Below are 27,944 nucleotides of genomic sequence, written 5' to 3'. Positions count from 1 at the left end.
TGAAAATTTTCACAGAATCATCGAATATATTCTATCTTCTTTTCTCTCTATACTCCCATCTCTCCATCCTCCCAGAGAGTGGAAGTGTACAGTATTACAGTACACTGTACGGTGGCCTCTCGTTTTGCTCACACTGTCATGACCTCCAGTGCTCTGAACAAGGCAAACTCCTCTCAGGAAATCTTCTTCGAAGTGGAGCTGCCCAAGACGGCCTTCATCACCAACTTCAGCATGTCAGTCAAGAAACAGTACCCTTTTCTCTGGCTTGGCCATGTCTGCGGGTGGGAAGCCAGATGTGGGTATGTGTCCAGGTTGCTGCACTATTCGGTCGGGGCGCCTGTACATGGGGAGCAGGAACTGGGGGGAATGGCGAGATCTTCCCACGTGCTATGTCCCCCTGGCGAAACTCCTCACTGTCAGGTGAAAGGAGGTGGCTGGTGACTCCACATGTATCAGAGGAGGCATGTGGTAGTCTGCAGCCCTCCCCGGATCAGCAGAGGGGGTGGAGCAGCGACCGGGATGGCTCAGAGGAGTAGGATAGTTGGCCATGTGCAATTGGGGAGGAAAATGGGGGGGGGGTCACAAATATTTAAAAAACAAAAAAAGAAACTACCTTTGGCAAGAAATAAGTCTTCCCTCTCTTTTTTATCAAATGTTCTTTTGCCTCATAGGGAGATTGATAAGGAGATCTATGTTGGGGAGGTGAAGGAGAAACAGCAAGCCAAGAAACAGTATGAGAAGGCTGTCTTATCAGGAAAGACAGCTGGATTGGTCAAGTAAGTATGGCTGAAAAGAGTTTCAACTGACAGACTTTGCCATGGAGTACTGCTATATAAAAATCAATTTTGCATATAATTTCAGAGCCTCTGGAAGAAAAATGGAGAAGTTTTCAGTGTCGGTGAACATTGCAGCCAATAGCAGTGTGACATTTATTCTGACCTATGAAGAGCTCCTTCAGAGAAAACTTGGCCAGTATACGATTCTGACCCGGGTTACACCCAAACAGCTGGTTCAGAACTTCCAGGTTGGGGGAAAAAATCTTTTGGTGTCTTCTCGAATTAAACTATGATGGCGATACTACAATAACAATGCTAAACATGAGGAACTATAAGAACTGCTGGCCTCTACAAAGTTTTGTTTAAAGTGTGAAGGACTTGTGTCAAAATGGACAGAACAGTGCATCACTCAAATTACACATTTCTACATCTAAATAATTCTGTGTGTGTGTGTGTGTGTGTGTGTGTGTGTGTGTGTGTGTGTGTGTGTGTGTGTGTGTGTGTGTGTGTGTGTGTGTGTGTGTGTGTGTACAGATAGAGGCTAATATCTATGAGCCCCAAGGCATTGTATTTGTAGATGCCCATGGAACTTTCCTATCCAATGAGCTACTCCCCCTGGTGAAGAAAACTGTAACTCACACAAAGGTACAAGATTAAAAGCCTCCTCAGATGAATGATTCCTACCTTAATATACTTTCATACTTCATATATTTTTACTCACATGGTCTTTCTAATTTAAGTATCAAAGAATGTGTCCCTCTCCCCCCCCACACACACACACGCACACACCAACAAAGCAAAATCATTGTGTCTCTGTTTTGCAATACACGGATCAATAACTATATGTAATACTTTTTTTTTCACAGGCACAGATCTCCTTCTCACCAATGCTGGACCAGCAGAGGAAATGTCTTGGATGTGATACCACGCTTATTGATGGAGATTTCATCATCAAGTATGATGTGAATCGAGCAAAGAGCCTAGGTGACATTCAGGTCAGCTGTCATAGTAAAATAAAAGACCCAAGCATTTCTTAAAAAGAACCATTTCTCATCAACCCTTCCTTCCCTGATTCCACTGACTAATACACCTGGTAATTAATGGACTTGGTCATTGTCACTTTTGCCGCTCTGTCAAAGGCAATCCTTGTTAATATTTAGCATGGCATAAATGTGGAAAGGTAGGAGTTATTCTTTTTTCCACTGCCCATTAGCAAATTTGTCAATTTAACCAGTGCTTAATCTAGCTGACTGGAGTTTAGCTTCATCCCTGTGCCATAGAGACATGATCACTGATGTAATCAAATATTCTGAATTTCTTCCATTAGATTGTGAATGGGTACTTTGTACACTTCTTTGCTCCTCCTGACTTACCCCCTGTCCCAAAGAATGTGGTGTTCATAATTGACAAAAGCGGCTCTATGGCTGGAACAAAGATTAGCCAGGTGAGAGAGTCCATAGATAATGCTTGTGCTGTGCATCACATTGGTCCATATACTGTCAATACGTTTTAATCTGCAACCTTGTGACCATTTGTAGACCCAAGAGGCAATGCTTGCCATCCTCCAAGACCTCCATGAGGCAGACTACTTTGCTCTCATTCAGTTCAGTGGTTACACTATGACCTGGAAGGATTCGCTTACCAAGGCGAGTAAAGGCAATGTTGCCAAAGCCATGAAGTATGTCAAAAGGATACATGCGAATGGAGGTAAATATCTCTTGAGGTGTCATCCAAATTTGTATCCATGGCTACTTTGTGAGCTGGTTGCTTTCACACCTAATAGTCTGTTTTCTAGGTTCAAACAATTTGTGATTTTGATACACTGATACATTTTTCAGTTGGTTCATTTTCACACAGTGATAATTATTTTGAAAACAAGGGCAATGTTCTTGCTAATATCCTTCCTTATTGGTGAGGAATTTGGCTGGAAAATGAGAAAAGAAAAACTTTGTTTTTTTTATTTTCCCCCCTTTTCTCCCAAATTGTATCCGGCCAATCACCCCACTTTCTGAGCTGTCCCGATCACGGCTCCAACCCCTCTGCCGATCCGGGGAGAGCTGCAGACTACCACACACATGCCTCCTCCAATACATGTGGAGTCGCCAGTTGCTTCTTTTCACCTGACAGTGAGGAGTTTCACCAGGGGGACGTAGCGCATGGGAGGATCACGCTATTCCCCCCAGTTCCCCCTCTCCCCTGAACAGGCACCCTGACCAACCAGAGGAGGCGCTAGTGCAGCGATCAGGACACATACCCACATCCGGCTTCCCTCCCACAGACACAGCCATTTGTGTCTGTAGAGATGCCCGACCAAGCCAGAGGTAACACGTGGATTTGAACCAAAGATCCCTGTGTTGGTAGGCAACAGAATAGACTGCCACGCTACCCGGACGCCCAAGAACAACTATTTATACCAGGAATGGGCATACCCATATAACCGAGAATCCTGCGGCCTCGTCTTTGCATTTATGGCAGTCATCCTCCTCTGATGTACTTGTTAAAGGAGTCTTCATGAAGATCAGTGCAAAAGATTTTATCCGTATTGTTGTTGAGTTTTATTGTTTCCCCTGTTTTTAATGTAAAGCACTTTGAGCTGCATTTTATGTATGAAAGGTGCTATACAAATCTACTACTACTACTGCTTTTGGCTGCTCCTGTTAGGGGTTGCCACAGCGGATCATCCGTTTCTATTTCTTCCTGTCTTTTGCTTCTTCCTCTGTCACACCAGCCACCTGCATGTCTTCCCTCACCACATCCATAAACCTCTTCGGCCTTCCTCTTTTCCTCTTCCCTGGCAGCTCCATATTCAGCATCCTTCCCTCAATATACCCAGCATCTCTCCTCCACACATGTCCAAGCCATCTCAATCTTGCCTCTCTTGCTTGTCTCCAAACCATCAAACTTGAGCGGTCCCTCTAACATAATTGTTCCTAATCCTGTCCTTCTTTGTCACTCCCAGTGAAAATCTTAGCATCTTCAACTCTGCCACCTCCAGCTCTGCCTCCTGTCTTTTTGTCAGTGCCACTGTCTCCAAACAATATAACATAGCTGGTCTCACAACCATCTTGTAAACCTTCCCTTGCTGGTACCCTTCTGTCGCAAATCACTCCTGACACTCTTCTCCACCCACTCCACCCTGCCTGCACTCTCTTCTTCACCTCTCTTCTGCACTCCCTGTTACTTTGGACAGTTGACCCCAAGTATTTAAACTCATATGCCTTCATCACCTCCACTCCTTGCATCCCCACCATTCCATTGTCCTCCCTCTCACTTCACACATTCATGCATAGGTATTCCGTCTTGCTCCTACTGACTTTCGTTCCTCTTCTCGCCAGTGCATACCTCCACTTCTCCAGGCTCTCCTCAACCTGCACCCTACTCTCACTACAGATCACAATGTTATCCGCGAACATCATAGTCCACAGAGACTCCTGCCTGATCTTTTCCGTCAACCTGTCCATCACCATTGCAAACAAGAAAGGGCTCAGAGTAGATCCTTGATGTAATCCCACCTCCACCTTGAACCCATCTGTCATTCCAACCGCACACTTCACCATTGTCACACTTCCCTCATACATATCCTGCACCACTCCTACATACTTCTCTGCAACTCCCGACTTCCTCATACAATACCACACCTCCTCTCTCGGCACCCTGTCGTATGCTTTCTCTAAATCTACAAAGACACAATGTAACTCCTTCTGGCCTTCTCTATACTTCTCAATCAACATTCTCAAAGCAAACATTGCATCTGTGGTGCTCTTTCATGGCATGAAACCACACTGCTCCTCGCTGATCATCACCTCTCCTCTTAACCTAGCTTGTATTACTCTTTCCCATATCTTCATGCTGTGGCTGATCAACTTTATACCTCTGTAGTTGCTGCAGTTCTGCACATCACCCTTGTTCTTGAAAATCGGTACCAGTATGCTTCTTCTCCACTCCTCAGGCATCCTCTCACTTTCCAAGATTGTGTTAAACAATCTAGTTAAAAACTCCCCTCCATCTCTCCTAAACATCTCCATGCCTCCACAGGTATGTCATCAGGACCAACTGCCTTCCCACACTTCATCCTCTTCATAGCTGCCCTCACTTCCTCCTTGCTAATCCACTGCACTTCCTGATTCACTATCCCTACATCATCCAACCTTCTTTCTCGCTTGTTTTCTTCATACATCAGCTCCTCAAAGTACTCCTTCCACCTTCTCAGCACACTCTCCTCACTTGTCAGCACATTTCCATCTTTATCCTTGATCGCCCTAACTTGCTGCACATCCTTCCCAGCTCGGTCCCTCTGTCTAGCCAATCGGTACAAGTCCTTTTCTCCTTCCTTAGTGTCTAACCTGTCATACAACTCACCATACGCCTTTTCCTTTACCTTTGCCACCTCTCTCTTTGCTTTACGCTGCGTCTCCTTGTATTCTTGTCTACTTTCTTCATCTCTCTGACTATCCCACTTCTTCTTTGCCAACCTCTTCCTCTGTATAATTTGCTGTACTTCCTTATTCCACCACCAAGTCTCCTCGTCTTCCTTACTCTGTCCTGGTGCTATACAAATAAAGTTTATTATTATTATTATTATTATTAAATACCAGGGCTGTAGAGTTTCAATTTGACTCACAATTGTGGCAGACACTGTGTATGGGTCTTCTGATGTACCCATCTTGTGTGACCACTTCTCATATGTAGTACATTTCATTTCAGCCAATCTTCCCCCCCGGCATTGAATATCTTTCTGTGCATATGCTGCAGAGGGTTTCATCTTCACCTGTCTCCTAAGAGTTTGTTTAGCCCCCCCTTTTCCCAATGTTTTGCCTCTTTTCCTCCATCTGTAGTAGATTTAAAGTCAAGTTGCCTTTTCCTTTTGAGACTTGTATCTTCTTTTCCACTGTTTCCTTCACAGGTGTGTTGATGAGGGTTGCTGTTGATTTTTTTCTTCCTCCTACTTGTTCCCTCTTTTCTTTGCCCTGTTTCCCACGCTGTATTTGTATTACATCTCATGATAATAAAATCCACAACATTAAATTGACGCTCCCAAGCACAGGCCTACTCCCTGTTGCGATGGCAATGAAAGGCAAGGGCTTCCTTATTAGCATTTCAGCTTAGCTACAGTCTAAATCAGCGGTTTGCAAACTATGGGTCACCCATCAGTGAGTTGAAACAGGGACCAGATTGGTCGCACAATATCCACACATTTTGTTTGGAGACAGAAAAATAAAATGCATGCAACCCGTGATGCCTTTTCCCGTAGAGGAAAGGTGTCTCTCTAGTCTTTCTTGGGGCAGCAATGGCTCAGAGGAAGAGTGGGTCGTCTGGTAACTGGAGGGTTGCCACCTTGATCTTCGGCTCCACCAAGCAAAAATGGTGGTAATCACAGAATGAATCAAATGGTTCATTCTGAAGTTCAAAAAATTACAATCCAAACATTAATATTCCACAATAAGACATTCCTGACTGAATTAGGTGGCATGGTGGCGCAGTGGTAGTGGCATGGTAGCGTGGTCACCTCACAGCAAGAAGGTCCTGGGTTCGAACCCTGGGGTTGTCCAACCTCAGGGGTCATCAAAGGTCGTCCTCTGTGTGGAGTTTGCATGTTCTCCCCTGTGTCTGTGTGGGTTTGCTCCGGTTTCCTTCCACATTCCAAAGACATGTAGGTCAGGTGAATCGGCCATACTAAATTGTCCCTAGGTGTGAATGTGTCGGCCCTGTGATGGACTGGTGGCCTGTCCAGGATGTCTTCCCACCTGCTGCCCAATGACTGCTGGGATAGGCTCCAGCATCCCGTGACCCGTAGTAAGATAAGTGGCTTGGATAATGGATGGAAGGATGGATGGCTGAATTGGAATCATTGGTTTGGATAATGGATGGATGGATTGAACCTTTATTAGAAAAGAAAAAAGGACAAAAAGGGCATGAGTGATGAGCATTATTGTGGCTGAAAGCAGCAGATGTCAGTCTGACACTAACTTTCTTGCACTAGCATGAGATGAATAAAACATTTGATAAAAGTCATATCACCTGTTGGCCATTAAAACAGACATCAAAATGATAAGACTTAAGATGCAAGACTTGAGCACAAAAACTTGAGGCAGTGGTTAAACAACACATAAAATCTGAAAATTTACTTTCTCATTGCAAAATAACTTTTAAATAAAATCTGACAAACTTCAGAAATCGAACCTATTCTTTCCAGGTGAGCAGTGTCTATCCGAGCATGTTTAATTTTGATATATTCTTTCCTCTAAGTACTGCTATGTATTATTTGTACTTATAGTAGCAAATTTATGTTTCAGCCACTAATCTTAATGCTGCAGTGTTGAGAGCAGTGAAAATGCTGGTGACAGACAGGAAAGACAACAAGCTCCCTACGAGAAGCGTGGATATGATTATCTTATTGACCGATGGGATGCCAAATGAAGGTGAGTTTAAAATTTAACTGCCCTTTATGAAAGAATCACAGACTAAAATAAACACAAGCGTTGCTTGACCCATAAAAATCCCAGTATGCAAGATTTTTTTTCTCTCCGAGAGGCTGCCAGACCTTTCCACTGTACTGTACATTGTGCAAAACTTTGCCATCCGTCCATTTATTGATCTGTTGCACACTGTCATTAGTGTACAACAGGTTGTTGCTTTGATACACAATTTGAGGTTTTCATTCTTTTAAACTTTGCAGTTACAATAGGTTCAGAGTGTTACAGAATACTGATACTCGCTTGGAAAATGAATGATGGATATGCACAAAGAATCTGATGGCAGCGAAAAAGCTTCTCGTTAATCATCAGACGTTTGTGTTACTCTAGGGCATGGGTGCCCACTACGTCGATCGCGATCGACCAGTAGATCGCGAAGGCAGTGCTGGTAGATCTCCATGACATTCCAAAAAAACGTTTTTTTTTCAAGACATTAATTAGCCTATCATCTGTCCTCCATTTGGCATTTGCCTTTTGATTTACGTAAAGGACGGCCAGTCTGCTGTTGCCTAAAACCAAAGATTCTAGAGCGGAATCTAAAACTTTGTTACATTAGGTTACCATAACAACCAGAGCCCTTCTCGAACGTACCTTGAAGTTCACATGCCCACAACGTGAGCTAGCGCAGAACTGCATCGAGCTAGCTAGTTCAACTCTCTAAAAAAAAACTCTACTAAAAAGTGAAACAAAACAAAAATGAGTGGGGGAGCCGGACCTAGCAAGAAACAAAAAACGTACCATTTCCATGTGGAATGGGAGGAGGACTTTTTTTTCACCATGTCTTATTCCAAATGCGTTTGTCTCATCTGTCAGTCTAGCATTGCTATCCCAAAGAAAGGAAATGTGGAGAGGCACTTTCGAACTGTTCATAAAAACTATGACAATGACTTCCCTCTGAAAAGCGAGCTGAGAAAGAGAAAGGTGAGGGAACTAAAATCGCAGTTAATCGCCCAGCAGTCACTTTTCACGCAGCCGAATTCAAAGACAAAGGCAGCCACCGAAGCATCTTTACAGGTGAGTCACTCCATCATTAAGCATAAGAAAGCCTTCCAAGATGGAGAGATGATGAAAGAGGCCTTCCTTGAGGCAGCAGATTCGTTGTTTTGTTACTTTAAAAACAAATCAGAAATAATATCTTCAATCAAAGCTCTCCAGTTATCAAGAGATTCCATCACAAGGCGCTGTGAAGTGATGGGCGATGATTTGACACAGCAGCTTTGGAGGGACATCGTGGACTGCGAGTGTTTCTCGCTACAATTGGACGAGTCTATGGACATAAGTGATACGGCCCAATTGTGCATTTTCATTCTGCAAAAGAGGAGCTGTTAACAATACTACCCATGAAGGAACACACGCGGGGAGAGGACATTTTTCAGATCTTCAAAAACTTTGTGGATAAAATCTAGCTCCCAGTGTGTAAACTGGTGTCAATCACCATGGACGGTGCGCCTGCTGTGGTGGGCCGCTCCAATGGATTTATTGCCAAGCGCAGGGAGGACGATGCTTTCCCTGACTTCCTTAATTACCATTGCATAATACACCAACAAGCATTATGCGCAAAAATGCTAAACATGAAAGAGATCATGGATGTGGCAACCAAACCCGCCTGTTCTATTCGAGTGAGGTCTCTTCAAAGACGGTTGTTTTGTACACATTTGGAAGAGGCCGACTGTAACTACTCTGACCTCTTGCTACACACTGACGTGAGAAGGCTTAGTAGAGGGAGATTCTTGCAGAGATTTCGAGAGCTCTGTCCGGAGATTAAGGAGTTTCTCCTTATCACTAAACATGCGGAACACAAGCAACTTAATGACAATCAGTGGCTGCTAGACTTGGCGTTTTTAACTGATTTAACCAACATGTTGAACGAGCTTAATTTAGAGCTGCAAGGAAAAGACAACAGCGTGGTAAACATGATCAGCTCAGTTAACGCTTTCAAACGGAAAATGCAACTTCTGTCCTCAAAGTTGCAGCGCCGTGATTTGGGAAACTTGCGAAACCTCGCAGCAGAGCTGGAGAAGCAAGGGAGGGCGTGTGCACAACTTGACAGTGCACGCTACACAGAGCAGATTGAAAATGTCCGGTCAAACTTTGACAAACGGTATCAAGACTTTGCTTTGCTTGAGTCAATCGCTACATTTATGTGCTACCCATTTGGGGAAGATACAGAGGTGGATTCCCTCGCCTCAAAAATGGCAACACTGTTTCACCTGAACTCGTCTGCAGTGGAGGATGGGATGCTGACAGTACAGGCTGACATTCAGCTTAAGTCCAGGGCGCATGGAGAGTTTTGGAACTTACTTACAGAGGACAAGTACCCAAACATGAGGAAATGCGCAACCTCCTTGACGGCATTATTCGGCTCTACTTATTTGTGTGAGTCAGCCTTTTCACACATGAAGATTATCAAGTCCAAATACCGTTCCACCATGACAGATGATCATTTGGAGGCCTGCTTGAGGCTGGCTACCAGCAGCTACCGTCCGAACTATGCAACCCTGTCTGACTCCCTCCAGTGCAGGTCATCCTCAGAGTAGAGAGGTAGAGATCAAAAATCTATTTACCACAGCTGTAAAGGTTCATGCAGTGATGCAATTTCAACATAGTGTAGTAGCAAATGCTTGGTATGATTATTGCCTGTGTAAGGTTCAATATAAATGCAAATCCATTGCAATACTGTATATGTAACACAACATGTATATAAATACACACACTGCATATAAATGTTCATATATATGTAAAACATGTATTGAGTATTTTTATTATTCTTTTTAAAATGAGTAGATCATTTTGACCTGGTCATTTTAAAAGTAGCTCACGAGTCAAAAAATTGTGGGCACCCCTGCTCTAGGGACATGTTACCATGTGGATGCATGTCTGTGTGCATGTCTGGGTTTGAACAGGTGTGACCCATCTTCTAAAGATCCAAGAGAATGTGCGCCGTGCTGTCAGCGGGAAGATGTCTCTCTTTTGTCTGGGCTTTGGAAAGGATGTGGATTACTCTTTCCTGGATGTGATGGCCAAACAGAACAAGGGCTTAGCCAGAAGGATCTATGAGGCCTCAGATGCAACGCTACAACTCCAGGTGTGATGATGGAACCACAATGAAACGATGATTATTGAATGAATGGATATTGATGCAATAACACCAAACACCATTATCAGCAGACACAAGGGGATATGTTTGTAGTTTAGATTAAATCAGAGGATTAAATGTCTTTTTTTATTTCCTTTGTAAGCGTGTGTCTATGTATTCCTGAATGACCCAGGGTTTCTACAAGGAGGTGGCCAGCCCTCTGCTCACAGAGGTGGACCTGCGTTACCCTGATAACACAGTGGGCTTCTTGACAACCAACCATTTCAGTGAGCTGTTTAACGGCTCAGAGATTGTGGTGGCCGGTCGGGTGACTGAAAATGACATAGACAACTTCCTGGTGGAAGTGTTCGGCAATGGGGTGAGAAAGGGAATCTACTACTACTACTGCTACTTTCAGCGGCTCCCATTAGGGGGTCGTCACAGCAGATCATCTGTTTCCATCTCTTCCTGTCCTCTGCATCTTCCTCTGTCACACCAGCAACCTGCATGTCCTCCTCCCTCACCACCTCCATAAACTTGTTCTGTGGTCTTCCTCTTTTTCTCTTCCCTGACAGCTCCATATTCAGCAGCCTTCTCCCAATACACCCAGCATCTCTCCTCCACACATGTCCAAGCCATCTCAATCTTGCCTCTCTTGCTTTGTCTCCAAACCGTCAAACTTGGGCTGTCCATCTAATATAATCATTCCTAATCCTGTCCTTCTTCATCACTCCCAGTGAAAATCTTAGCATCTTCAACTCTGCCACTTCCAGCTCCACCTCCAGTCTTTTCATCAGTACCACTGCCTACAAACCATACAACATGGCTGGTCTCACTACCAACTTATAAACCTTCCTTTTAACAACTCTTGATGGTACCCTTCTGTTACAAATCACTGCTGACACTCTTCTCCACCCACTCCACCCTGCCTGCATTCTCTTCTTTACCTCTCTTCCGCACTCCCCATTACTTGGAACAGTTGACCCCAAGTATTTTTGAATCTGGTCAATTACCCCACTCTTCTGAGCCATCCCACTCGCTGCTCCACCCCCTCTACTGCACATTGTCCCCTGCAGACACAGCCAATTGTGTCTGTATGGACGCCTGACCAAGCTGGAGTAACCCAGGGATTTGAACCAGCGATCCCCGTGTTGGTAGGCAATGGAATAGACCGCTACGCCACCCGGACACCCCCCCAAAAATATGTTGTTAGCGTTTTGATTGTTAAGAACCCTGGGCTCTCAGGTCATCCCATTACCATCAATCAATGCATCTGAACATAATTTAGTAACAATTATTTAAAGCTGTTGGTTATACAGTTAAAATTTGTTTTTTGGGATATTTGGTTAGGTCAGACTTTGATTCTGTCAGAAATTAAGATTGAATTTTGTTGACGGGTCCCTCTTGTTTAAATTCCATTTGCAGTCAAAATTGTCATCAGTGTTTGAAAATATTTTTTGATTTTCTGTATATCCCCTGTCATACACCTTTCTACACTCTCTTCTGTGTCTTGATGTAGGATTTAGGAATCTAGGATTTCCTTGGCATGCTTTTTTCTTTCCTCTCCTCCCCTCTCTTTTCATTTCCTCTCCTTTCATTTTATCTCCCTTAATTTCCTGTTTCATTGTCCCCTCTTCTTTCCTCTAGCCTGAGGAGGACTTCCAGGTGCGTGGCCAGACCAGTGCTGTGGACTGGGGTGTGATCTACCCAGAGCAGGAGTATATATTTGGGAATTTCACAGAACGTCTGTGGGCCTACCTCACCATCCAACAGCTACTGGAGAAGAGGTTTGTGGAATGGCCTCTAGCTATTATCTTATCTATGTCTGTCTGGTTGTAGTTCCCCTTTTCAAAAATCTTGCAACACCTAATGGAAAAGACTTGATAATATGATAAGTTGGTAGGTAGTCTAAACTTTCTGGGTAGTCTTGTGAGAAGCTGGGGCATGGTGTTCTGATACGTCACTGCTGCCTTCATACCCTACCCCACCCTACACACACACACACACACACACACACACACACACACACACACACACAAACCCCGTCACTGTCCTCTTCATCTACACCCCTTTTACACTTTTCAAGATGTGAGCAAGTGGAGATGAACTTAAGTGCATATGTATTAAGCTAAATAATTCATAATTTACATCAGCCATAACCATCTGTTTTTCTCCTAGTGAGACTGGAACTGAGCAAGAGAAGAGTAATGCCACTGCCAAGGCCTTGGCTATGTCCCTGCAGTACAACTTTGTCACCCCTCTCACCTCCATGGTGGTCACCAAACCTGAAACTGAGGAGGGTCCGGGTAGCCCCCTCATTGCTGACAAGCTGACTGAGGGTAGGAGAGGTCAACGAGGAGAAAATCCTATGTTACCCACAATGTTCAACGCTTTGCCCCAGCATTTACAGTTGGCGTAGTAGTAGTAGTAGTAGTAGTAGTAGTAGTAGTAGTAGCAGTAGTAGTAGTAGTAGTAGTAGTAGTAGTAGTAGTAGCAGTGGTAGTTATAGTAGCAGTAGTGGTGGTGGTGGTGGTGGTGATAGTAGTAGCAGCAGTAGAAGTAGTAGTAGTAGTAGGTGTTGTGGTTGTAGTAGTAGTTGTATTAGTAGCAGTAGTAGTCGTGGTTGTGGTGGTGGTAGTAGTAGCAGTGGTAATAATATTAATAATGCCTTTTATTTATCTAGCGCTTTTCTAAAACAATTTTACGACGTGCTTTACAAAGAAATAAAATCAGACAAGGCAAAAATAAGAGTAAGACCAAATAAGTAAGAGTAAAAATAAAAACAGTATAAATAAATAAGATAGTAAGATAAAGATCTACGTCCTTCGCTACTGGATGAGGATTTTAACTGAACATGGTTGCACTGTAGCAGACAGGTGTTCGTGTTAATAAATCCCTTTCCTTGGGAGGGAGAGAAAAAGATCAGCGAGCCAGCCAGGAGTTGAACCTAGAATCTTCTGATCCGTAGTCAGACGCGTTATCCATTGCGCCACTGGCCCTATGACACAACTTTTCACAAAAGGCAAGAGTCGAGCATAAAGGCCACCTCCACATCCCTAACTACTTCCCTCAGGGGCCCCTAAAGGGCCTATGCTCCCCCCTCCCATTCAGTGCAGGGCACGGGGGATGGAATAATAGTAGTAATTATAATAATAATAATAATTTTATTTATATAGCAATTTTCTAAAACAATGTTACAAAGTGCTTTACAAAGAAATAAAACCAAACAAGGCAAAAATAAGAGTAAGACCAAATAAGTTAAAATAAAAATAAAAACAGTATGAATAAATAAAAACAAATATCAAACATTTGTTAAAGCTTTCACAAAAAGAAAAGTTTTAAGACAAGATTTAAAAGAAGCTAGAGACTTGATTTGTCTTAGTTCGATAGGACGAGATTGCCACAGTGTGGGGGCTCTAACAGCAAAAGCCCGCTCACCCTTTCTGACAAACTGAGACCTGGGAATAACCAGCAGGGCTCCATCTGTGGATCTTAATGGTCGAGAAGGGGTATACCAGGTCAATAAATCAGAAATGTATGTAGGCGCAAGACCATTTAAGGTCTTAAAATGAGCAATAAAATTTTAAAATCAATTCGAAAAATAAAAGGGAGCCAGTGTAGGGAAGCAAGCACAGGAATGATATGGTCATGCCTCTTTGTCCCTGTAATGAGCCATAAAGTGGTGCTTTGTACCAGCTGCAGATGGTGGAGGGAGCCCTTGCTGATACCCGAGTAAAGTGCATTTCAATAGTCAAGCCGAGAATAGATAAAAGCATGTAAAACTTGTTTCAGATCGGCAATTGATAAAAAAAATGACCTAATTTTGGAGATTAGCTTGAGCTGGAGAAAGTATGACTGAAGAACATGTTTGATTTGATTCTCAAAACTGAGGTTAGCATTGAATGTTACCCCATGATTCCTAGCAGCCTGGTTAAGACTACCTGACAGACCACTGAGATTAATACCAAAAGGGCTGATGGAATTCGGCGGACCAAACAGAATGCCCTCAGGTGTATCATCATTAAATTTAAGATTATTTTTGGACGTCGAAGATTTAATATCAGAGAGGCAAGTTGTGCGATTTGCTAGGGAGCTAGGATCTGTGGGTTTTAGTAGCATGTATAACTGAGTGTCGTCAACATAGTCAAGTCAAGTCAGATCAATTCAATTTTATTTGTGTAGCCCAATATCACAAATTACAAATTTGCCTCAGGGGGCTTTATAGCAACACAACAAACAGCCTCTCCTTAGACCCTTGAATTGGATAAGGAGCAACTCCTTAAAAAATAAAAAAATAAAAACCTTTAATAGGGAGAAAAAATAGGAAGAAACCCCAGGGAGAGCAACAGAGGAGTGATTTCTCTCCCAAGACGGACAACATACAATGGATGTTGTCTTTAATTTACAAAATACAACATTGATAGAGGATACAGAATTGTAATGGAATTATAAAATATATGACGAATATGATGAGGAGGATGCCAAGCAATGTCCAGATGCCACCGGAACAGCCCAGGACCCAAGCCACGTGACCAGCATCACATCCATTCCTTCCATTATCCACACCGCTTATCCTGCTCTCAGGGGATGCTGGAGCCTATCCCAGCAGTCACAGGGCAGCAGGTGGGGAGAAACCCTGGACAGGCTGCCAGACCATCACAGGGCCAACACACACACACACACACACACACACACACACACACACACACACACACACACACACACACACACACACACACACACACACACACACACACACACACACACACACACATTCATACCTAGAGACAATTTAGTACGGCCGATTCACCTGACCTACATGTCTTTAGACTGTGGGAGGAAACCGGAGCACCCGCAGGAAACCTACGCAGACACGGGGAGAACATGCAAACTCTACACAGAACTTTATTTATTTATTTTTATGTAAGCATCACAATGTAGATACACAAAAAAACAAAACAAAAAAACAGTCACATATCTGAGTGAGGGAAGGATATAACATTGAAACATGATAACATAATTATATAGATTTATAAGATATATAAAGAGAAAATGATAAGGGGGATGCCAAGCAGTGTCCAGGTGCTGACCACCATCACCATGGAGACCTGGGAGGAAGAAAGACTGCATGCTGCACACACGGCATAAAATTGTAAAACACGTCATCATTTTGAATGACCTGGCCAAGGGTCAGCATGTATATAAAAAACAGAAGAGGGCCAAGAACTGAGCCGTGAGGGACACCACAACTCAGCTGAGCCATCAAGGAAGGAGAGTTACCCAGAACAACAGAAAAAGTTCTGTTGAAGAGATAAGAGCATAATAAACTAAGAGCCGAGCCCTTAATGCCAGCCCAAGTCTCTAAGTGATGTAAGAGGATGCTATGATTGACTGTGTCAAAGGCAGCACTTAAGTCTAGAAGAACTAAAATCGAGCACTCACCTTCGTCTGCAGTCAGCAGTAGGTTATTAGTGACCTTAACTAGAGCGCTCTTGGTACTATGAAGTGCCCTAAAACCAGACTGGAAACTATTAAAAACGCTATTAGTTTTCATAAAAGAAATCAGCTGAGAGGAAATTACTTTCTCCAGAACCTTAGATGACATTTTTTTTTAAAAACAATTTGGCGATTGGTCTGTAGTTACTTAAGGACAGGGGATCTAAATTAGGTTTCTGTAGCAATGGGTGAACAATGGCATGCTTAAAACTGTCTGGAAAGGAACCAGAGGCCAGAGAATTATTAAGAATTTGCAGAATAATGGGGCTAACAGTTGAAAATACCTCCTTGAGCAGCTTAGTGGGAATGATGTCTAAGATGCAGGAGGATGAGTTCATACTGGAGACTGTACTCTCCAACACTGTAAATGTAATCGGTTGAAACTGGGTAAAAGAGGCAGAATTATTATGGGTAATGGGACGAATGCAAGGGCCAGGCTGAATTTGGGACCTTATATTCTCCACTTTATTTACAAAATGAGTGAGAAATTTTTCGAACAGCTCAACATCACGTTCAAAAAAAAGAAGTGGAGGGACCATTAATAATAGGATCGATTTCCTAAAGAGAATTTTAGGATTGTGGTTATTTATTGATATTAGTTCAGAGAAATATGCTGATCTCGCATCCTTATGCCTTCTGGTAAATTAACATTTTGTTTCTATGGGTGTTATGTGCTAATTCGGACTTCTTGCGGGCGTCCGGGTAGCGTAGCGGTCTGTTCCGTTGCCTACCAACACAGGGATCTTCGGTTCGAATCCCCGTGTTACTTCCGACTTGTTCGGAAGTCTCTACAGACACAACTGGCTGTGTCTGCGGGAGGGAAGCCGGATGTGGGTACGTGTCCTGGTCACTGCACTAGTGCCTCCTCTGGTAGGCCGGGGAGCATGTTCACGGGGGAGGGAAAACTGGGGGGAATAGCGTGATCCTTCCACGTGCTACGTCCTCCAGGTGCAGCTCCTCACTGTCGTGTGAAAAGAAGCAGCTGGCGACGCCACATGTATCAGAGGAGATATCGGGTAGTCTGCAGCCCTCCCCGGATGGGCAGAGGGTGTTGGCCAGGTATAAGTGGGGAGAAAAAAAGGGGGGGGTAAGTAAATAATTCGGACTTGTTGACATTCCATTGTCGTTCTGATTTTCTACAGAGTCTTCTAAGGGCACGAGTGTGATTGTTCAGCCTGGGCAGGTTACTTGATTTTTGTTTCCTAGTTTTAAACGTTGCAGTTTGGTCAAGGATGGGTAGGCACTAATCATTGAATGAATTTAACAGTGCATCTGGATTGAGAGGGGATATAGAGGGATTAAAGGATGATGAATTGAAAGCATCACAGAATTTAACTGCATAGCCAGCATTAAGAATGCAAGAGCATGTTTTTTGATAGTGACTAGGAATAGCGAGCTGTAGTGGAACTTTGGAAACAACAGTTTTATGGTCAGTTAGAAGCATATCCACCAGATTAAGACAATCGAAAGACAAACCAGATGAGATTACAAGGTCTAAAATTTGACCTTTGGAACGTGTGGCCCCTTTAACAGATTGAATGAGGTTAAAAGAGTCTATAAAATCTAAAAATGTGGAGTGAGGGAATGGGAAGGACAACACATGAATATTAAAACCACCAAGAATAAGCATCCTGTCATCTTTTGCCATGACAATAGATAGATCAGAAAACTCAGAAATAAAACTAACTGAATTAGGGGGCCTATAAATTAAGATGCAGAGTAAAGGGTTAGGGCCAGGGATTAAAAAACATAAAACCTCAAAGGAAATAAAATTACCAAGAATAACAGGATGGCACTTAAGACGTAACATATAAAAAACAGCTAGGTTATCTCCTCTTCCAGAGGGCCTGGGAATATGAAAATATGCAAAATCAGGGGCCCAGCCTCAATCAGGGGAGCATTGTCCCTTGGGGACAGCCATGTCGCAGTAATCATAAAAAGTCCAGATTATTAGAAACAATAAAATTATTAATGTAAAGGACTTATTACCAATAGATCTCACATTCAAGAGGTCAACATTATTTGGTGCCAAAGCAGAGTAAAAACCAACGGGATTACAGCAAATAGGATGTGAATTGCAGGTATTTGCTCCCGATATTCGGTTGTTGTTGTTTCCACTATTAGATATGTGGTGTGGATAAGAGGCATGGTGCCTAATAATAGTCTGTATGGGGAAAACTCCTGGTGAAAGGGTCAATGACAGATGAAGCAAGCAGAGGGACCTAGTGAGTGTAACTGTAACTTGGGGTACAACCACAGGTGGAAGGGGAGGCTCAGGGAGGGGGGAAAGCATGGGATGTAAACAGTCAGTCATGTGGAGAAGACTGTACGGTGTGCTGCAGGTTGGCTGCTAGAATCCGGCTACCCAGCCTGTTTGGGTGGACTCAGTCAGTTCTGAAGGAGAGACGATCCCAACACAGAATAAAACTGTCAATAAAACCAGTATTGTGAGCTCTGCAGGAGGAGATGAGTCACATGTGCAGGCTGAGGATTCTGCTGAAATGTCCTGCTCCACAGGCCAGTGTCAGAATAGACCTGAAATAAAAACGGACTTTCCACAAGTACTTATAAAGCTAGTAGTAGTAGCAGAAGTAGTAGGGGTAGTAGTAGCAGTAGTAGTAGTAGTAGTAGTGGCAGTGGTAGCAGCAGTAGTAGTTGCGGTAGTTGTGGTAGTAGTAGAAGCAGTAACAGTACTAGTAGTAGTAGTAGTAGTAGTAGCAGCGGCAGTAGTAGCAGTAGTAGTAGCAGAAGTGGTGGTGGTGGTAGTAGTAGCAGCAGCAGTAGTAGTGCTGGAGTTACTCTCACAGCAGTACAATGTAACTTAATGTTGCAATATCATATGATATGTTTGTAGAAAAAGAAATTAAGTTTAATGTTTTGTTTTTTCAATGGTTACATTTAATTTTCAGCAGCAGCCAAAAATCATTTTTTAGGATGGAAAATATGGACAGAGCACCGGCTGGTTATCTACTAAAGTGATTGGTAAAGTTATGGACTTAACAACCACAACCAAAATTTGCCTACATTTGGGCAGACAGGTGACAAATGAAAAACCTAAATGTTGACCCCTACAGTGAGGGGGTCCAGGGGCTCTGTCATGCCGTGGAAACATTTTCATGGCATGGTTTGGGCCCATTTGTCCCCTTAGAGGGAAGGGTCACTGCAAATCAATACAAAGTTATTCTGCATGATCACCTTTATCCTATGATGAAACATTTCTATCCTGATGGGAGCAGTCTCTTCCAGGATGACAATGTGACAATGCCCACGACCACGGGGCACCAGGAGTCACTGAATGGTTCAATGATGGTGAAAATGATGTAAATCATATGCTATGGCTTTCACAGTCACCAGATCTTAACCCAATTGAACACCTATGGGAGATTTTGGACCGACGTGTTGGCGCTCTCCACCACCACCATCAAAACACCAAATGAGGGTAATATCTTTTGGAAGAATGGTGTCCATCCCTCCAGTAGAGTTCAGAGACTTGCAGAATCTATGACAAGAAGCATTGAAGCTGCTCTGGAGGCTTGTGGTGGACCAACACCTTACTAATTTACTGATCACCTTACTAAACGTTCTCACTCCAGCATACAGACCTCTCATCAGCAAAAAAAGGCCTTCTGTGAGAACCATAAACACTTGGCCTGAGGGGGCTTCCACTCAGCTTCAGGACTGCTTTGAGCATACTCACTGGGATTTATTTGCACAAGACATAGAAGACTATACATCCACTGTCCTGTTTTACATACAAAACTGTATTGATACTGTGACTGTTGAAAAATATATCAGATGCTTTCCAAACAATAAACCATGGATGACAAGGGATGTTTAGCTGCTGCTGAGGGACCGCAAACACAGCCTACAGGTCTGCCTATGGCAATGCTGAACTATACAGCATTGCCAGGTCCAACCTGAAGAGAGCCATCAAGGAGGCAAAAGCAGCTTACAGGCAGAAAATTGAGGGACACTTCAGCAAGGGGGAACCCCAGCATGTATGGCAAAGCATTCAATACAACACAAACTACAAAGGCAGCAAAGATCCAACCAGCGTCGGCAGCAGCGACTCACTAGCCGAGGAACTCAACCACTTCTTCGCCCTTTTTGTGGTGAATGAGATGTATGAGGCAGAGACTGAGACTGCACTGACACCAACCAAAAACTGCCTGAGACTTCATATGAGCACAATGATATCAGGAGAGTACTCCGCAGTGTCAATCCCAGGAAGGCCGCCAACCCAGATGGCCTTCCAGGGAGGGAACTCAGATACTGTGCGGATCAGCTGGCAGAGGTTTTCAGCAACATCTTTAACCTCTCCTTGTCATTATGTACTGTCCCCAAATGCTTTAAGTCTGGCACTATTGTGCCTGTCCCTAGGAAAACATCTATCAACAGCCTTAATGACTGCAGACCTGTGGCACTCATTTCCACTGTAATGAAGTGTTTTGAGAGGCTGGTCCTAAAACAAATTAAATCTGCACTCCCACCCACTCTGGACCAACACCAATTTGCCTACAGAGCCAACAGGTCAACAGAGGATGCCATTAACACAGCTCTTCATACTGTATTGACACATCTGGAGCACCCGGGAACATTTGTGAGGATGTTGTTCATAGACTTTAGCTCTGCATTCAACACAATAATCCCCAGCAGAATGGTGATCAAGCTGCTCAAGCTGGGTGTCAGCCAATCCACATGCAGATGGATAAAATACTTTTAACAAATCATCCACAGACTGTCAGGCTGGGGACACACCACTCATCGATCCTGACACTCAGCACTGGAGCTCCACAGGGCTGCGTGCTGAGTCCTCTTCTCTATTCACTTTACACACATGACTGCACACCAACCCACAGTACAAATGCCATAATAAAATTTGCAGATGACATTACTTTGGTGAGACGAATACTGAATGGCAATGAGTCTGCCTACAGGGATGAGGTCCACAAACTGTCACTATGGTGTTCCAGTAACAACTTGGCACTCAACACCTCCAAAACAATGGAAATCATCATCAACTTTAGGAAACAGGAAGAGGAACCTGCTCCCTTATACATTGGAGGAGACATGGTGGAGAGGGTGACCAGCTTCAAATTCCCCTGCACACACATCTCCCAGGACCTCACATGGACTGTCAATACAACTTCCCTAGTGAAGAAGACACAGAAGCGGCTTTACATTCTGAGGACACTGAGGAGAGCTTATTTGTCCCAGCTGCCACTGGTGTCCTTCTATTACTGCTCCATAGAAAGCATACTCACTTATGGCATCTTAGTGTGGTATATGCCAGTTGCACTGTGGCTGATGAGAAAGCTCTGCAGAGAGTGATCAAGTCAGCACAGAAAACCATTGGCACACAGCTACCTTCACTTGAGAACATATACAGATCCTGCTGTCTGCATTGGACCACAAACATAATCAAGGACTCATCTCACCCAGGTAACAACCTTTTCACTCTGCAGCCCTCTGGGGGGGGCTATAGGTCTTTCAAGACCCATACTTCCAGACTTTTGAACAGTTTCTACCCAAGTGCCATTAAAGTACTGAACTCTGTTAACCAACTCTAAGCTTGCAATAATATCCTGAAACTGTGCGATAACACCTGTACATTTTGTCATGTGCAATAAATAGTGCAATACATTGACTAGCTAGTGTAATAGATATTACACTTGTTTTTACACATATGCATATATTATCTATATGTTGATTGTGCTGCAAATGTGTGTCTATTTGTATTTTGTCTATTTTTATATATTTTTTTAAATTTTAATATTGTTTGTGCCACTGGGGAGTTGCACTTAATTTTGTTGTACAGCTGTGCAATGACAAATAAAGGCATTCATTCATTCATTCATTCATTCATTCATAAGACAACCTTGTTGGTTTTTCCTTTGTTACCCATCTGTATATCATTGTTTACATTTATCAATAGAGATGTGTCCATATTTCGATTGCTATTGTTTTTTAATTTTCTTAATTGTTGTTTTAATGTGCAAGACGGAATACATATGTGTGAACAAGAGGGAGGACAGCTGAGTGGTGAGGATGCAAAGAGTAGAGGTGATGAAGGTGGATGAGTTTAAATACTTGGGGTCAACTGTCCAAAGTAACGGGGAGTGCAGGAAAGAGGTGAAGAAGAGAGTTCAGGCAGGGTGGAGTGGGTGGAGAAGAGTGTCAGGGGTGATTTGTGACAGAAGGGTACCAGCAAGAGTTAAAGGGAAGGTTTACAAGATGGTAGTGAGAACAGCTATGTTGTATGGTTTGGAGACAGTGGCACAGGTGAAAAGACAGGAGGCAGAGCTGGAGGTGGCAGAGTTAAAGATGCTAAGATTTTCACTGGGAGTGACGAAGAAGGACAGGATTAGCAATGAGTATATTAGAGCAACAGCTCAGGTTGGATGGTTTGGAGACAAAGCAAGAGAGGCGAGACTGAGATGGTTTGGACATGTGTGGAGGAGAGATGCTGGGTATATTGGGAGAAGGATGCTGAATATGGAGCTGCCAGGCAAGAGGACAAGAGGAAGGCCAAAGAGGAGGTTTATGGATGTGGTGAGGGAGGACATGCAGGTGGCAGGCGTAACAGAGGAAGACGCAGAGGACAGGAAGAAATGGAAACACTGTGGCGACCCCTAACGGGAACAGCTGAAAATAGTACTAGTACTAGTAGTAGTAGTAGTAGTGTTTTAATGTGTGTGTTTCTATTTCACCCATTGTGTTTTTGACAGGCCAATGGCAGAAAGCAGAGAGACGCAAATCAATGAGTTACTCTCGCCCCACTGGTATGACATTATCTGACTCACTGGTTTGAGATCATGTTCATGATTTTTTTCAATTCATTATATTCTAAAGCTTGTTTTATGTCACTCTTTTGATCACAGGTTCCTCTGGTTTCCATCCTATTTCCCATGGGCTTTCAGATGGTATGCTCTCTTCATAGTATACCTAAGGCATTGCATACTCTCCTTTTTCAAGTTTTCAGGTTTTTGCTTAATTTAAAATACAAGAGTATTATTGAATAAGAAGAAAACGGTGATATGCTTGCATTATTAAAACTTACCAAACAAAACAAACTGATTTACTGCATAAATGTAAAAATGTCAGCAATTAAAGATTAAGCATTATCACTAAAGAAAAAAGAATACAAGTACCAAAAGGACACATAGATAACTGAAACGAAATCAGCACTGCTTTTCAGTTTTAAATAACCCACAAAAAGGTACAAATAAGCCTCAAAGGTGTGTATTTAAAAGAAATCTGTGCTGGCTGTCTAATATTGTGCACAGGTTTTTCCAGAGCCATGTCAGAAGAAAGCTGGACCAACCTTAGATGATGAATGACCACTCAGGCTATTTGGACTCACTGGGAGTAAAAGGCTATTAGAATGAGCTAAGAAGAACTGGTCAAAAATATGATTCAAAGATTATCGATCATTTTTTGAAAACAGACCCATATTATAATGGCAGCCAATAAAGTGGCTGTCTCCCAGTCCCACCACTTTGCTCTGCACCACATCTGGTGAATTTGTGTGAATTTCTTGAATTTGTGTGCGATGAACTGCGCGCTCTCAAAACCACGTGATCCAAGCCAATGAATCGAGCGTGTGACAACAGCTCATCACCTAGCGGAACGTTTGCCTTGAGATGTTCCACAGTTGCCACGTAGAACGAGATCACGGCACTGCAGAACTTACTGACATCTGCGTCACCGACGTCACCATTTTCAATCAGATTTGGCAGCTTGCACTTATTTGTAAAGCCAGTGAATATCTGCTTGTTTGGCTTGACCTTACTACAGTCGACGTGCATTCTATTGTGATGTTTCTGTAATTCTACAGGATCAATACATTTCTGCATCAATTTTTTGAGCATATTGTCCATCTGACTATGCATGACATGAATGCAGGGGTCCTCACACTGAAAAAACTGCAATACAGCCTGCTAGATACACTTCAGACATATGAGTTTGGAAATCGTTAGTCTCTTGAATCGTGGGTTTTGCACTGGGCCATGCATAGAGCCTTTTTTCGGGGCAGGAAACTGCCTCGGGACCCTTTCGCAGTTTGCCATCTCAGCCAGCGAGTTGAGACGTGTTTGAGAACGGCTCTGTATTCAACATCACAACATCGCAGTAGCGACTAACTCTTTCTTCCTCTTAGTTGGCTTGTCAAAGTAACAGAACAGATCAAAAGCTAAATCTTTAACATCAAACGCTATGCACTTAGTAAACCCACTACCCCCTGCGTTATGGATGATATGACAAGGGCATCCTATGACATAGATGTGTGGATTGTCCCGCAGAAGCCTGGTTTTCACTGAATTTCGGTACCCCATGTTGACCGATGCCTTGTCCATTACAAAAGAAACGCAATTATACGTCCAGGGGATGCTATGTTCTGTCATTACATTGTTGACTTTCGAGTAAAGCGTCTCAGCATCTCCAAAATATGTAGAGCACATGTTCAAAAACTCGTGCGAGACTCGAGCGTGACGCTTTAAGTCAAAGAGCCGTACAGTCACTGGTGTGTCAGACGTCATGACGTGATCGGCAACGACACCTGGGTTCATTTTTTCTTTTTCTTGAGACCAGAGTCGTTGCTCCCATCCATGCCCATTGAATATGGACCTTCTTTCACTGATGCAATAGGTGCAAGGAAATGTGGTGCTAGTGCATCATTAATTATACAAGATGTCTTCGTCGCAGCGGAGGCATAACCTTTAGCGATTTCCCTGTCTGGAAAGGCAGCTCTGACTAAAGGCCCGACGTGGTTTGTTGTGGCGATTGGCAAATTGTGTTCCTCGAGAAAATTAGAAAATAAAACCTCGGCCTTGGTAATCTCCTCTTGCAATGGTGAAGCGTTTGCTAAAAAGAAGGTTTGCAACGAAGCCATACCCACCATGGCTTGTTTCTTCTTTCTGTGCTCCTCGCCATTGATGTGACGTTCAACATCTGTCCGTCCTTGGTGAGCACACCTTAGAGATCTTTTGCAAATGTCACAGAAAAATTCGTAGACGTTCAGTTTGTCTCGATTAATGCATCCATATTAGTTAGTGGATCACTGTGATGTCTTGAGTTGATGCAGTTGGAGGACAGTAGGGGGAGCTAGAGGACAAGATAGGATGTAAGTGACTGTAAGAGGGGAGAAGGAGTGTGACGTGTTGTTGAAGTAAAGAAGCGTATGCTGACAGACGTGTGTCTGCAAGTGGTCCCTTAGCAACGCAACAATCACTAACCCATCAAGTTAATGGATGACATGCATATCCATATATGCATGTCATCCACTAACTTCAGGAGATGAATTTATCCATTCACTGTTGAATTTGGTTTTATATGTGTACGCACCGCTTAACTTTAGTTTCGACATTTTTGCTAGCTGTCGCAAGCATCAAGTGGCACAAGTCGTAGCCTAAGCCCGCCGTTGAGGTGCAAAATCGAGGAACGTGTCTGATCGGCTAAAGTAACGCTCAACCAATTAGATGTAGCAATGCTCAACCAATTAGATTTTACCTTGTTCGTGTATTTCTGACACTAACAAATCAAATCAAACAAAGTAATAAACTAAAGTATAGGCTATTTCGTTAAAATGTTTATAGAGCTTTTCCCTTGCTATGTATGCAGTTAACGAGTTCTGGATGGAATGCGTGAGATGTCGATGAATGCGTGAGATTTCGTAATTTATGCGTGAGACCGTGAGATGGGGCATCTCCTAAATCAAATCCTTTTTCCTTTTTCCGGAAGTCTTGTACCACAAGATGTTTGATTGATGATGGAGGAACCAATAACAATGATGGACAACGTTATGTAAATGCTCGCTTCCCTTTGTCTGTTCCCTTATTGATTTGGAGGTGTTCCCCTATTCCAATAAGGACGTCACGGGTTCGGATTAAAAACGATTTGTTCGGAAATGGTTAAGGGGATCCCAACATGGTCAAAGGCTAACTGGTTGATGTAATCCCTCCTGCCATGCAGGCCAATATACCTCTAAAGGAAGATGCATGTACCTTTGGTCAGCCTTGCACACCATTACACTTTTTTTTGTTAAATTTAAGAACTTGTCAATTGAGTTTTTGTCAGATATTCATCACATTACTCTGATAACTTCTGTGCAGTGGATGGAGATCCTCATTTCGTGATTGAGCTGCCAGAGAGAGAGGACGCACTGTGCTTTAACATCGACGACACACCAGGGACCATCTTCAACCTGGTCAGAGACCCAAACTTAGGTCAGCCCGTGGTGCCAAATCTGTCACCTGTTCAACTTCTCCATAGAACTGAAATTTTAGATTATGGAATTTGAACATCATCGGTGGTCTCAAACCTCTCATTGCTTCATAGGCATTTTGGTCAATGGTCAGACTGTAGGAAAAAAGAAAGTTGTCCCTGACGGTAAAGTCAGCACCTACTTTGGTCGTTTCGGCATCGTCCACCAGACTCTGGGGGTGAGACTACAGGTGACCACTCAGGACATATCTGTGTCCCAAGATGGTGAATCGATGAGACTGATGTGGTCTGATATAGCCTCCCACAAAGGGCCCAAGTGAGCCACTCTGCTTTTTAATTAGCTAAGTAAGACGTGATACGTATGTAATAAGTTGGGTAAGCTAACGCGTCGCAGCAAATGAAGAAAAAGTAATACTTTATAACTACTTTTGATAAATCAGATTAGATAAAGCATGTGATATAAGGTATCGCTCCATATTTGATGCACCAGAGGTAGAATCAACCACAAAGATGCACATGGCGGTCTTTAAGAGGATGGGTTTTCCATTCATCTCTGTGGGCTGAATGTCTACACGTTGTTTCTTTGTTGAATTTAAGGAAAACAACAGTAACTAATAAAACTACTACTGCTGCTGCTATTTCTTTTACTATTACTTCTAGTACTACTACGATTTATTACCACTACAACTATTCTCCTACTACTACTACTGATAATAAACATATAATCTATTATGTCACACCTTTTTTCTCTCCTCTAGGATGGACCTTGCATTGACAAAGAACTGCAGCCTGACAGTGACTCTGAAGGGCTCCTTCAAATTCAAATTTATGCTGGTTCTTCACACGAAGGTGTGGAAGAACCAGCACTACCAGCAGGACTACCTGGGTTTTTACACGCTGGACAGCCACTTGATGTCGCCTGCGGTTCATGGACTGCTAGGTACAGCTGTCTACACCAGGGGGCAGGATTAAACCATCCTGTGGAAGGGAGTGACATTTTCTTGTATGATGACTGCTATAATGCTTTGAATTGCTTTCATACATTTTTTTTTTGAGAGAAATAAGAGGATTTTCAAGAAAATTCTCTTCATGGTCATCGGCGGCCGATTGAACCACTCCCGTTTTTTGGGGAGGAGTGGGGGGGTTATGTGCATGTGTGATATTAATTTGTTTTCTTAATCCAGGTCAGTTTTACCATGGAGTTGACTTTGAGGTGGGAAACCTGCGTTCAGGAGAGGGCCCTGAGACACTGGACGCCACCATGTTTGTCAAAGGGCGGGAGCTCAGTGTGACCAGGTACTTATGGCTGATACGCTAGCCGATATAGTCAGACACCACTCTCACACACATTCCTCACCCTCCACCTCTCTCTTCCACAGACACTGGCAGAGAGACTTCAGGAGGGATGTGAAGAATGGAGAAAAGGTTCCCTGCTGGTTCATTTACAGTAATGGCACAGGCCTCATAGATGGAAGTGCCTCAGACTACATTGTGTCAGGCCTCTTTAAGGCTATCTGAGCACACTCATCAGGCAAACAGGCAGTCTCGGTTGAACTGCCCTTTGGTCACAGAACTTAAATTTCCAATCCTGAAGATTGCCATTTTTGTTTTACTTGCTGACACCCCTGCTGATATGAGATAATTGCAGCGGGGTTTAAAGGAAAAGTAAGCACACAGAAAAAACTATAGTTGGGAAGATAGTTTATGATATAAACTAATGATTCATGTGAATAAGTGGAAATAAAGAGCTAACACAACTAAGATATCCATCTCCCAAAATCATTTCTTAAGTAGAAATCCCTTGTTATCAACGATTTCATGAATGTCACCATTAAAAGGTATTTAACCACTCAGAGGAATCCCCCGGCTGACTTGCGCAAACGGTCTGATATCACGTGGGCA

General features: G+C 43.2%; 1 protein-coding gene and 1 non-coding gene across 2 annotated transcripts; one reads left to right on the top strand and one right to left on the bottom strand.

The window, feature by feature from the left end:
- The first annotated feature begins 138 nt into the window (after positions 1-138).
- Positions 139-27,707, top strand: LOC130107325 (inter-alpha-trypsin inhibitor heavy chain H3-like). The gene is made up of 19 exons (XM_056273861.1): positions 139-233; positions 672-776; positions 862-1,024; positions 1,311-1,421; positions 1,643-1,771; positions 2,104-2,220; positions 2,315-2,483; positions 7,070-7,195; positions 10,153-10,334; positions 10,519-10,704; positions 11,973-12,112; positions 12,504-12,695; positions 25,487-25,510; positions 25,833-25,858; positions 25,931-26,044; positions 26,157-26,358; positions 26,801-26,982; positions 27,227-27,338; positions 27,422-27,707. The coding sequence occupies exons 1-19, from the start codon at positions 139-141 to the stop codon at positions 27,558-27,560; spliced, it is 2,514 nt and encodes an 837-aa protein (XP_056129836.1). The 3' UTR covers positions 27,561-27,707.
- trnar-acg (transfer RNA arginine (anticodon ACG)) lies at positions 13,252-13,324 on the bottom strand. The gene has a single exon. It is a non-coding gene; the product is annotated as a tRNA-Arg (tRNA).
- Positions 27,708-27,944: the final 237 nt, after the last annotated feature.

Source organism: Lampris incognitus, chromosome 2 (assembly GCF_029633865.1).
Source record: "Lampris incognitus isolate fLamInc1 chromosome 2, fLamInc1.hap2, whole genome shotgun sequence".
In the NCBI taxonomy this organism is placed as follows: domain Eukaryota; kingdom Metazoa; phylum Chordata; class Actinopteri; order Lampriformes; family Lampridae; genus Lampris; species Lampris incognitus.
This window is presented reverse-complemented; position numbering and strand designations above follow the sequence as displayed.